The 12,275-nt window shown below is 60.9% G+C and overlaps 1 protein-coding gene across 3 annotated transcripts; it reads left to right on the forward strand.

Moving 5' to 3' along the window:
- Window positions 1-4,448: 4,448 nt before the first annotated feature.
- SLC35H1 (solute carrier family 35 member H1) lies at window positions 4,449-11,484 on the forward strand (the record flags this gene model as incomplete). 3 transcript variants are annotated; one of them, XM_084248041.1, is made up of 9 exons in its annotated part: window positions 4,449-4,568; window positions 5,053-5,203; window positions 6,011-6,074; window positions 6,654-6,756; window positions 7,261-7,429; window positions 7,506-7,589; window positions 9,424-9,599; window positions 10,881-11,010; window positions 11,348-11,484. In XM_084248041.1, the coding sequence occupies 9 exons, from the start codon at window positions 4,449-4,451 to the stop codon at window positions 11,482-11,484; spliced, it is 1,134 nt and encodes a 377-aa protein (XP_084104167.1). The 3 variants fall into 3 exon arrangements, with proteins under 3 accessions (XP_084104167.1, XP_084104165.1, XP_084104166.1); XM_084248039.1 differs by having other exon boundaries at window positions 6,684-6,756; XM_084248040.1 differs by having other exon boundaries at window positions 6,684-6,756; window positions 7,324-7,429.
- Between the last annotated feature and the right edge of the window lie 791 nt (window positions 11,485-12,275).

Genomic DNA, 12,275 nt, shown 5'->3' on the forward strand with positions numbered 1-12,275 from the left:
GGGACAAGAGCTGGCCCACAAAGGCCGCCTCAGAGGACAGCGGCACTGGCATGTTGAGAGCCTCCGGGAGGCTGCCTTGGGAGGCCCGACTCCCGTCCGCAGAGGCCCTGGCCTGTCGTTAGTAGATGCCTCATCCTGCGTTTGTTGTCTTTGTGAGGGCTCACTGTGGCCTCGCACAGTGCCAGATGCTGCTGAGTGTGGCTCTCTCAGCTCTGGTCTCAAGACCCACCAGACCTGGCTTGTCTGCGCAGCTGTGGATCTGATGGAAACATCTGCCAACAAGCTCTTACATTGCCCTGCAAGTCAAAGACCTGCGGGCTAAGTCCTGCCCTCTTAGGCTCAAGAACTCTGCTGGCAGAGGCCAGATGAGGCCTGTGGTGAGACCCTGGATTCCTCTGCTCCGCCACACACTGATGTCTCTTCCTTCCTTGGGGAGAACCTCCCACCGGACCTGAATTGTAGCCCCTGCAGTTCGCATCCTTTGGCCTTGGGGTTTCTGCCACTGGCCATGATTTCAGGGAGCTGGCTGAGGTTTCCCTGGTGCCGCCACCCGCGGCCTCTCTCCTCGGACAGACCACCGCGTGGCACCCAGTGTTGGTGGCCGGCATGGTCGGTGCTGCCCGGCGAAGAGTGTGCTATATATTTTCTCTACTATAGGCCATACTTCCAGACCTGTATATATATTTATATAAGATCTGCCTGTCCTAGGATGGACTGTTTAAGGGGAAATAAACTTGGAGCCCTCTCCCCCCACAAAAAAAAAAAAAAACTATGAAAAGATGGTAACACTTCCAATTGTGAGCCAAGATTATAATCTAAGACTAGCCAGGAGCTTCCTGTCAGTAACCATGTTTTCAATAAATACTCTTTCATGTAGACGGGTTCCTGTTCACAGCTGTTTCTCTGTCTGCCCAGGGGCTTCCACTTTGCCTCAGCAACTGGAGCCCTCAGCCCCCCTTCTAAGCGCCTTCAAAGCCCCTGCCCCCACCACACCCCCGCCAGGGAAGGATGCTCACAGACTGTCCATAGGAGTGAGTGTTTTCTGGTCAGGCCCGCTGGGCACGCGGGAAAGGCGTACCAGACATCCCCAGGAACACGTCCTCTGCTCCCTGCCAGGGACACCGCCAGGGAACAGCGCGTGTCCTGTGCTTACAAGGAAGACACCGTCTTCACCTGTGTGCTGCCCGTGCTTAGTGCCCAGCCTTCCAGCTGGTGTTTAGGCTGTTGCTCCAAACCTCAGCCTGAGTAGCTGGGAGGCTTGAATGAGTGTGGTGATGAAAATAGATGCCTCTGAGAGAAGGGGCCAAGGACAAGCCGGCTCAAAAAGCAGAGAAAGTGCGTGTAGCACAGGCCTTGGGTACTGAAGAGAGCCAGGACCTTGGGCAGTGATGGGTGTCACTGTAGGTGAGAGGTAAGTGCCCAAAAAACTAGCGCCCACGTGACGCCAGCTGGCGGGGGTGGGGGGGGGGGACACCACAGGGTTTGTGTCTGCTCTGCTTACACCCTGGCCTTGGGCCCTCTGCGCTGCAAGGCCCCCTGTCTCCCCGCCAGCGCTCAGGCGGGGCTGGAGGAGGGCGGACAGCCCCCGCGCAGCCTCACCTGTCCTGCCACCCAGGGGGGCTCCTGTCCCAGGCTCTGCCTCTTTCACTGTCCTGCACCTTCTAAACTCCCTCGCTGGCATTTGGGGACCACCGCCCTGGCCCTGGCTGCTTCCCCACTAGAGTTTCTCTTCTCCCTACAAACGCCTGGATCCCAAGGGAGGTTGGCGCCTCTCCTCGCTCCCTGCTATCTCCTGCCGGCGGGGCCGTTCCGAGAAGTCGCCGCCGCAGCCCCGGCTCCGCCGCCCCGAGCTCCCCGCCCGGCCGCGGGCCCAGCGCGCCCCGGGGGCGTCCGCTCGCTCGGGAGGAACAGCCCCGGAGACGCGCCCGGGGGCTCCCCGCGGCCGCCCGGCCCCGCCCGGGGCGGACTCCGGCGGAGAAGCTGCGCCCGCCCGACTCGGAGGCGGCGCGCCCCGCCGGCCACACCCCCGGGGCGGGCGCGCCGCGGGGCCGCCGGGGAGGCCGCGGCGCTTCCGGCGGAAGTGCCCCCCCCGGCCCGGCACTTCCGCCAGCTGGGCCGGCCGGGCGCCCGCGCGGAGGTGAGTGGGCGCGCGCGGGGGGGGGGGGGCCGGCCTGGGGGCCCCGCCCGGGGGTCGCCCCGCGCGCTCTCCTGGCGGGCGCCCCGCGCGGCGCGGCCCGGAGCGAGCCGGGAGACGTCAGGGGTGGGAGGGGCCGGAGGATGGGGGGCCGGGAGGATGGGGGGCCCGGAGGATGGGGGGCCGGGAGGATGGGGGGCCCGGAGGATGGGGGGCCCGGAGGATGCGGGGGCCGGGGCGGGGCCGGGGCGCGGGGACGTGGCGGCGGCCGCGGCTCGCCGGGTTTGGCGCGCAGCCGGGGCCGGCGTGGCGGGGCCGGGCCCCAGATGGCGCGAGGCTTCCCGGGGGGCCTGCCGGGGAGGGGGCTCAGCCCGGGCCGGGCCGGGCAGCTTTCTGGGGTTACGCTCTCCCAGCTGCTTCGGGGACCCCAGGCGGCAGGGGAGGAGAGGAAGCAAGGATCCAGGCAGGAGGCTGTGGCCGTCCGCGGCGGGGTGCACGCGGGTGGGGTGCGCGCAGAGCGGTGGGGAGTGTCCAGTGGGCCTGACAGGCGGGCGGGGAGGCGTGGCGACTTCCTCATTGATCTGGGGGTTCAAGCTTATTTTTGCTGGTGCTTTCTAGCAAGGGACTTTGGGCTTGATTGGGGGCATGATTCAGGAAACCTGCGCGGGCACCCTGGGTTTTACTTCTCTGGAGTTGAGCTACCAAATAGGCAGCCAGGTGTGCGAGTCTGGCGCTGGAGTAACAGGGCAGGGCTAATGAAGAACTGAGGAGGCCTGGATGGCATGAGTTGTTACTCAAGGCGAGGGTTAAGATCGAGAGGCCAAGCTCCAACCCTGGGGGCCTGGGGGCTGGGTTAATAAGGAGGAGCCCACAAAAGACCAAAAAGGAATCCAGAAAGACCAGAAGAAAACCCAGCAGAGTGATGTGGCCTGGTCTGGTCAGCTGTCCCAGCTGCAGGGACGTGGAGCAAGTCTCAGTTACGTGGCCTGCCTCTTCCTAAGCCCCGGGTGTTTCTCAAGGTCCCTTGAAGAGAACATAGCCCTCGGGTGATTGACCTTTGGGCAAGGTTTGTGCCAGCTCCCAGTTTGTCTTGGGGGTTGGACAAATCCAATCCAGTTCCAGAGTACACAATGGAATGTTATCACTCCCTTCAGGAAGGCTGTCTGCTCAGAGGGATCCAGGAAGGCTTCCAGAAGAAGGAGGGGCATTTCGGCAGGGTGTGAAGTCCCCAGGGGTGGGGACACATATATACACACACACACACAGAATGGCAGCTGGATGAGAAGGGGTCAGTCTACTCCCCTGGCTCCCCACTCTTCGGGCTAAGCTGGGTTGATAAGGAGGCAGGGAGTGGTTTTGTCTGGCAAGACCCTGAGGCTGGCACTGCCTATGGAGGAGCAGCAGTGAGAGGTAAGGCAGGCATTGATTTCCTGGCCTGTTTTTAATGCCTTAATTAGCTCCCCAAAGTCACTCCCCACACCGCTGCCTGACATTGAGTCTTTAGACCACGTGGAGAACTGCATTGTGCCCGGTGGGCAGCTACCATGGCCATGGGGGAGCTCACCACCGCACCCGGGAACCACCCGCCACCCACATCATCACACCCTGCACACGTGCAGTGAAGGGGAAGTAGGAGAGCCTGTATCCCAGGGTGTCCATCAAGGGATTTGGGCTGTAGGATCAACCGAGAAAGGAATGGAGGTGGGCAAGCCTTTGGCTCCTATAGGCCGTAGGACAGAGCCTGGTGTCTCTCTGTATGGGGTGGGGCGGTTCTGAAGGGTGGGACTGGAACTCAGAGACCCCAGAGCGGAGGCAGGAGAGACCCGGGGCCTGGATCAGGCCTTGTTGGCCTGATTCATGGGTTCCATGGGCATCAGCACTGTGGAAGCCCCTCAAGTGCTTTAAGCGGTGGCCTGGTGGGATCCACTTTTAAACAGTCACTTGGCAATCCTTGGAGAAAAGCTTGAGGCAAGGATGTGGGCCTCCTCCTGTTGTGGCATCTGCTCTGATGCATCCTCGGGGTGGGCCTGGGGCGGGTGGGGGCTACCTCTCTTCTGCTGAGCCACCCCAACTGCCTTTCCCACCTTCCAGGTCAGACCTGGGGACCTGTGTGGCCTGCAGCCAGTTGACCATGGGAGGCGTGAGCTCGGGCCACCAGCCCCTTGGGTGAGGACTCCGCGGGCTCCCACAACTGGTCCGTCATGGAAGCGAAGAGAACTCCTCTAGCCAGGAGACGTACTTGCTGAAGGCCGCGGGCTGTCTTCAGGAGTGCCTGGCCTGACTGACCCGAGCAGGTGCTGCAGCAGCTCCACGGATGGGGAGGTGGGCCTTCGACGTGGCCTTCGTGTGGAAGGCGGTGCTCACTCTGGGGCTGGTCCTGCTCTACTACTGCTTCTCCATCGGCATCACCTTCTACAACAAATGGCTGACGAAGGTAACTTGGAGACCCGGCGGGCAGGGAGGTGGCTGAAGCCATGGCGGTCACGCCCCCTAACAGCACAGCGAAGGCACAGGCTGCAGCCACTCGCACGGGCCCCTGGTCACACTGGCGGTGGAGCGGACCCTGGCAGCCCCACCAGGGGTCCCCCTGCATGTTTGGGTGAGAGGGAGGCATGGAGGGTGAGGGGAAATTGGGCAGGTAGAGGAACTTAAGGCAGCAGGTAGAGAAATATTTCCACATTTTAATGGTTGGCACAGCGCGTGGCCCTCGCTGCTAGCTCCTGGGTGTAGGGCGGGGCAGGGCGGAGCAGGCAGCTCCAGGCCTGTGGGATGCTCTGGGGTGACATCCCCCATCGGGTCGAATAGCCTGTCCTCTCAGGAGGTTGTTATGTGAACCTGTGTCACATGAGCCGAGGCGGGGAGGGGGAGCCAGGGCTGTGGGCGCGGGGGGCCGGCTGCCATGGGCTCCCTCTGTGCAGAGCTTCCACTTTCCCCTGTTCATGACGATGCTGCACCTGGCCGTGATCTTCCTGTTCTCCGCCCTGTCCCGGGCGCTGGTGCAGTGCTCCAGCCACAGGGCCCGCGTGGTGCTCAGCTGGACCGACTACCTCAGAAAAGTCGCCCCGACAGGTGTGTGTTGGGGGCGGCCCCAGGGAACATCAGGCCTCGTTGGAAGGTCAAGCCAGGAGTGTAAGAAGCCTTGGTGGCTTGGGGCTTAGCCCTGGCCCTGTCCTCTCTGCCGGCCTCTCCCCGCCTCCACTTGTGCCGCTTATGTGCTCTCCTCTTCCCACTTCCTCCACCCCCGCGCACGCCCAGAAAAAACCCTGGGTGCAGCCCTGGCCTCAGTGCCCTTGGCCGTGATCAGGCTTCGAACATCTAGGCTGGGCCACGTCTCAGGCCTGGAGGCAGCGGTGAGCAGAGCAGCCCTTGTGCTCACGAGCTGCGGTGGGCGCCCGTGGAGAGGGGGAGCCCCCAATGGCCCGGGCGAGGGGTGGCCCGGAGGGTGAGGGTCTGGCTGTCCTAGGAGACACTGGGTGCATGTGGAGGCCTGAAATGGAGCTGAAAGGGTCTCAGCATGTGGAAGACTGGGCATTGGTGAGAGCCAGTGGGAGAAATGAGAGACTGGCAGGGGTCAGTGGTGGAGGCCGTGTGAGTTTATCCCGAGGAGCTGGGAGTTTCCCCGGGGGGTTGGCAGGACCAGACACAGCCCTCACGGTGGGTGGGGGGTGCGCATTCAAAATATTTAACGCAGGCCCCAGTCAGTCTTGATGGACTGGGCGCTGCTGCTGGAGACAACACTGCCCTTTGCTGGCCAGGGATGACCCTTCAGTTGCTGGGTAGAAAGGAAGGCCCCGGGCAGGAGCAGGCCTGCAGGCACCCTGGGTGCGTCGGGGGTCTGTCTCGGCAGGCGCACCTATACTGTCCTTGTGTCCACAGCGCTGGCAACAGCACTTGACGTGGGCTTGTCCAACTGGAGCTTCCTCTACATCACCGTCTCACTGTGAGTACCGGCCACACACCACCCCCTTCAGGCCCAGGCGTGCTGGCCAGCCCACAGCGGCCGGCGCCGGCTGGGACCAGCCCTTGCTCTCAGCTCCTCCTGGCGCCCAGCAGCAATCTGGAAGTCCCGCCTCTTCTGTAAGCTGGGCAGGGGTGTGCCCACCTGCCAACGCCCGGGCTCCCTCAACCTGGCAGATGAAGAGGGGGCACTGCGCTGGGGCAAGCAGGATCTCGTCCTTAGCTGATTTTGTGCTTCGGAGAGCACAATCCTGGCCTCCTTTTCCCTCATCCTGCCATCTTTATCCTGCTCTCCATCCTTATTCTACCCCGAGGGGTAGATAAATAATAGGACTCTGTGAGCTCAGTGTCAGGCCCAAGTCTTTCCCCCTGGTGCTCATCGGAGGCCTCTTAGTCAGAGATGCCTTCCACTAAAGGTCACGTGTCAGCAACTCAGCACGCCCTCTCTGATCTTTGTACCAGAAGCCTCTGCTGCCCCGAGGTGTCCTTGGGCTCCCCGCTTCTCCAGCTCGCTGATGGTGCCAAGGGCGCCTTTCTTGATTTGGGGTCTGGGCGGTGGCAGTGCATTGTGGTTAGTAATCTTTGCTTCCAGGTACACAATGACCAAATCCTCAGCCGTGCTTTTCATCCTGATCTTCTCTCTGATCTTCAAACTGGAAGAGCTGGTGAGGCCCCTCCACGTGCTTTTCCCTTTTGTCCCTCCTGCTCCCACAGATGCTAATAATAAAAAGGGGAATCCGAGCAGTGACTTACGTCTGAGTATGACAGAGCAGACAAGCCCAGCCTGGTGCAGTGACCCCCATGTCTGAGGCAGGACCCAGACTCAGGGCACTGGGGGGCGGGGTAAAGACCCAAGGGGGAGGGACCCGAGGATGAGGGGGCCAGGTCCAGCTGGACCTGGAGGCTCCTCCGAGCATGAGACACTAGCCCTCTGTTTGCTGGGGGAGTGGGTGTGGGCACTTGGGGACTTTGGAAGGCCCAGGAAAGCACGTGGGTCCTACATAGGTGGGGGGTGGAGCCAGCCAGGCTCACCCCTTGGGGTGGTGAGGGAGGGGAAGGGGACTTGGTGTAGGGGCAGCCAAGATAGTTGTTGATCCCCAGACTCCAGGTATGATGAACTCAACCCCCCAAACCCCCACCTCCTGTGTAACTGCTCCCCATCCCAATAGCGTGCGGCGCTTGTGCTGGTGGTGCTGCTCATCGCGGGGGGCCTCTTCATGTTCACCTATAAGTCCACGCAGTTCAACATCGAGGGCTTCGCCTTGGTGCTGGGGGCCTCGTTCATCGGCGGCATTCGCTGGACCCTCACCCAGATGCTCCTGCAGAAGCCTGAACTCGGTGAGAGAGGGTCTGGCTGCTGGGCTGGGTGGGGGGCGGCCAGGCCAGTCCTGACGTCCTGCGTCCCCACCTGCAGGGCTCCATAATCCCATCGACACCATGTTCCACCTGCAGCCACTCATGTTCCTGGGACTCTTCCCTCTCTTTGCCATATTTGAAGGTACGTCGGGTTGTGTACCTGGGGGCATGTAGCTGTACCAGCTCCCCGGTCCCTGCTCTGAGCCAGTGCCATGGTTGCCGTGGAGGTTGCAGAGATAAAAGGTGCAGTCCCTCCCCAGCCTGCTTTGGGCGCTGGACACTCAAAATAAACTCTAGAGCCCAGCATGATAAGTGCTGCCTGGAAGGGGGAGTGAATACCCTGGGCCCTGATGACAGCTCGACCGGTGCGCGGGGCTGTCCTCACCCTTTAAAGCAACTGTCTGATTTTCATCCTCCCCACACTGCGCCCTGCTTTGCGGGTGAAGAAGCAGGATACAGGGGCCAGGCTGGGGTGCACGTCTGGGCGGCGTGGGGTGCACAGGGTCTGGGCAGGTGAGCGGGTCCCCTCCCCTGTCATCTCCCAGAGAAGAGGGAGGGAGGGAGCTGGAGGAGCAGCGCCACCTCCCCCCCCCCATCTGCTTATCCTTCCTCCAGAGTCCCTTCTGGCCTCCGGGTCATTACAGAGGCTTCTGTCCCACATCCATTTAAGTTTCAAGCAGTGAAGCGTCTCGAACCTTTCTGAGAAAATCATTCTGCAGCTCCGTTGTCCAGGAAACTTCTGTTCCTCAGCCTCATTTTTTTTCCTTTTTACAAATCTCTCCCCATTCCTTCATTATGCCCCCTGTACCAAACGCCACACTCCCTTCCTGGGTGTTTACACCATTTCCCAGCTCTGCAAAGCCTCATCCGAAAGCCCCTGGTAGCCGTCACTTAGCAAAGCTGCATGGATTTAGCTCCTTTAATCTTTTCTGGTAAATTAATCCCCCAAGCGCCTCCATTACTTACGTTGCTCTTCCCCGAATTCCCTTCAATTTGCCGATGCCTTTGCAGCACTGCTGAGCCTGGCACCAGACAAGATGCCCCACATCGGGAGGCGCTTTGCCGGGGTGGGGGTGGGGGTGGGGGGCTGTCACTGCATTTCTTTGGTGCTTCCCTCCAAAAAAATCTCAAAGACTCGGCCAGCCTCAGCGTGCTTAGTTTGGGGCTCACCTTGACACCCTGCTAATATACCCAGGGCCTTCCCTGCAGGGAGGGCTGCTCCCGGGGGGGGGGGGGGGCAGCATGGGAGGGCTGAGAATGCTCTGAAAATCTCAGCAGAATTTGGTGCGTGGATGCCTGTGTGGGTGTCTCTGGGACGGGGACCACGGTTTCTGCTGTGTGTCTGTGGATGTGTGCTGCATCGTGAGAACTGCTTGTCAAAGCAGACTGTTTGAGAAACACTGGTCTAGTCCCAACACTGTTATTTGGTCAGTGGGGGACACTGTGTTCCAGTGAGGGGACACACCTTGGCCAAGTCCCAGAGCTGTGGAATGGCAAGACCTGGATTAAAATGGGGGTTTGCAAGGATGGCGTGGCCCACCTGACATTTAGAACAGGCACCTTTCCCAGGGGGCCAGGGTGTTGGCAGTCCTCACTGGCGGGCTGCCCCCCTCCTTTGCCCACTAGTTATATACTGCAAAGGCCACTGGATTTGGGGGTGGCAGTGGGGGTAAAGACTGCCTGAAGGGGGCAGCTGCCCTTGTAGTTCTCTGAAGTCTCCTCCCCTCGGCTTTGGCCTAGAGGCTCAGCGACCCCCACTTCCGGTCAGGCTCTCCGGCCACCACTCTCCCCTCTCCCCACATGCTGGGCCAGCTGTGTGGGGTTCCCTTCGACCTTGGTCCTCTTTCTGGGCCTCAGTCAGCAGGTGCTCAGGAAGCAGCAGCACGGCTGGCAGACCCCACTGGCTGAGGGCTGGGTGAGGCTGCCTGGCTGGCCCCCTGGACGTGGCCTCCCGCTTCCCCCCTGCTTGCTTTCAGGTCTCCATTTATCCACCTCTGAGAAAATCTTCCGTTCCCAGGACCCGGGGCTGCTCCTGCGAGTGCTCGGCAGCCTCTTCCTTGGTGGGATTCTCGCCTTTGGCCTGGGCTTCTCAGAGTTTCTCCTGGTCTCCAGGACCTCCAGCCTCACTCTCTCCATTGCCGGCATTTTTAAGGTACAGTCTCAGCGGTCACCCAGGACCTGTATTGGCGGGGAGCCCCCAAAGGCTCTTTTCAACAGCAACTCCCACCCAACTCCTGTACCCTAGGGCCCTGCAGAGAAGGAGGGGAGGGGGTGCCGGATGTCCCTCTGTGCTTCTTCCCGTCATCACTGCAGCCCTGTGAGGTGGGGACAGTCGTCCCCGTTTCACAGCAGGGGAAACACATGAAGCTAGGAGCTGCCGAGTAGGGATGCACAGCCAAACTTGACTCCAGTAGGCTTGGGATGCATTTACATTTTTATTCAAATTCCTACTCTGGTCATTTGGCAATGACCTGGCACTAGGGGTTGAGAAGCTGCCATCCAAACTTCTCAGTAAAGAGTTCAGGGATTGGGGCCTCCCTGGTGGCGCAGCGGTTGAGCGCTGGGCTGCGAAGCTGCCTGCCGCCTCTGCAGTGCTGGCTCAATCCCTGACCACCGGCGGGGGTCCCACATGGTGCGACAGACCTCTCCTGCCTTGCCCGCTGCTCCCCTCATCAGTGTATTTCGTCAGTCTGCCTGTTCTGTTCCCTGCTCTGGCTCTGGCGAATTTTCTCACCCTCCCGTGCTTCTGACTGTACCCAGTGCTTGTATAAAAATAAGTAAATCTTTAAAAAAAAAAAATTGTTCAGGGATTGATTGGCAATGTCTGCCAACAACACAGCAAGGGTTAGTTGTTCACGAGTGCTGACTTTGCCTTTCTTGCTGCCCAGTGACCCAGCTCCCCTTCCCTCCCCTGGCAGCTCTCACTCCTGAGCAGGGGCTCAGGGCCATGGAGGGAGTTTTTCCCTTGATCAGGCAGACACCAATACTCAGCAGTGACTACACCAGAGATACGGGTCTCCCCGTGGGGAGACCAGCTGCCATCCACGTGATGAGGCTAAGCTGAACTCCCTGGTCTCATTTGAGCAGTGTATTCTGCCAAGCCCTGTGTGACACTGCATTCTCCCATGCAGCTATGGGCTCTATCTGTAGGTGTCTTCTGGAAGGGCAGCCATGGGCATGGCAGTGGACTGGACACCCATGTCCTCTGCCCTATCTCTGACAGACTTCTGCAGATGTTGCAGGCAGACCTGGTCCTCCGAGCTCATGGCAGCCTTCCTCTGCTCTGTAGGCCAGCCTGCCCTGACCTGCCCTGGTTCCGCGAGTTTTGGGGATCTGACTATCCCGTGGGAGTGCCTGCTTCCCCTGCCCTCCACACCCCTGGCCAAGGGCCCAGCTCCTACTGACCACTTCTCCTTCCTGCCTCTGCCTGCAGGAAGTTTGCACTCTGCTGCTGGCAGCTCATCTTCTGGGCGATCAGATCAGCCTCGTGAACTGGCTGGGCTTCGCTCTCTGCCTCTCAGGCATCTCCCTGCATGTGGCCCTCAAAGCCCTGCACTCCAGAGGTAACCCCAGCCCTTTCCAGAAGCCTGATTTCTGATGAATTCTCCCCGGGACCCTTCAGCCCTCTCATTGCCCCTCAGCTTAGCCCTGCCAGGAAGAGGCAGGTGGCTCCTGACTTCCCCAAAGCAGACCCAGCCTGGTGGCTGTCTGCATTGCTCGCCGCCTCCGCGCTGGGTGTTCCTCTAATTCGGGAAATAAATAAGCTTCGTGGTTGTGCCCCTGCCTCTTCCGAGAAGCCGTGGGGTCGTCTCTGGGGAGTGGGTGGTGGGTCCTGCGTTAGTCAGTGCAGACTCAGGGCAGGGTGCACAGCAGGTCTGTGACTGATCTCTCTGTCCCCAGGTGATGGAGGCCCTAAACCCTTGAAGGGGCTGGGCTCCAACCCCGACCTGGAGCTGCTGCTCCGGGGCAGCCAGCAGGAGGAGGAGGACAATGAGGAGGAGGAGGAGGAGTACTTCACGGCGCAGGGGCCGCAGTGACTGGCCGGGGACCCATCGGGCCGCAGGCGCTTCTGGCCCTCACACTGGAGTGCGGCTCGTGGGCCCAGGAGACTCCTCAGAGCAGCTGGGCAGCCGAGGCCAGGAGTCTCGCGGGCTGGACCTCTGACGACACGCGGCCTCGCTCGTCAGGGCTGGGTCAGAAGCTCGTCAAGCGGAGCACCTGGCCAGCCTCGGACCTGACCGGAGCTGGCCTGCGTCCCAGTGGGAGGAGGGGGCTGTTTTCAACTGCTGGTCAGATCCCGAAGCTTGTGACTGTGATTTTATAAAGGGCTTCGGAGGGCGGGGCTTGGAACTGCAGAGCAGTCAGAACGGTTGATGGAGAGGCTGGGGCCTCGTCACCTGGAGAGCGGCTTTCTGGGAGAACAGATCTATTTATAGTTTGGAAATAAAGAGTTTCCAGTCCGCTGGTCACCTGGTGTTGCCTGGAGGTGTGGGGGCAGCGAGGCCGTATGGGCCTGGCTTCTCCCCTTTTTTCCCTGCATGGGGCCGCCTGCCAATGACTGGGCCGCCCCAGGGCTCCCCAGTCTCAGGTGTTCCTGCTTGAGCCCCCGTGACCCCTCTTGGCCCCGCCACACCTGCAGCAGGAAAGGAATTCATACCGAGTACCTGTCCTGGGGACCGCGGTGCTTTCACAGCCCGTGTTCGAATCCTTCACCCGCTGAGTGACCTCAAGCAAATCATCCTCCTACCCGTTTTCACGTCACGTCAAGATCATTGAGATTTGTCCTGAAGAGTGAGGTAGTGTCGGTAGCGGGTTGAACGCTAGGTGT

Source organism: Talpa europaea (genome assembly GCF_964194135.1).
Source record: "Talpa europaea genome assembly, chromosome: 11".
In the NCBI taxonomy this organism is placed as follows: Eukaryota; Metazoa; Chordata; class Mammalia; order Eulipotyphla; family Talpidae; genus Talpa; species Talpa europaea.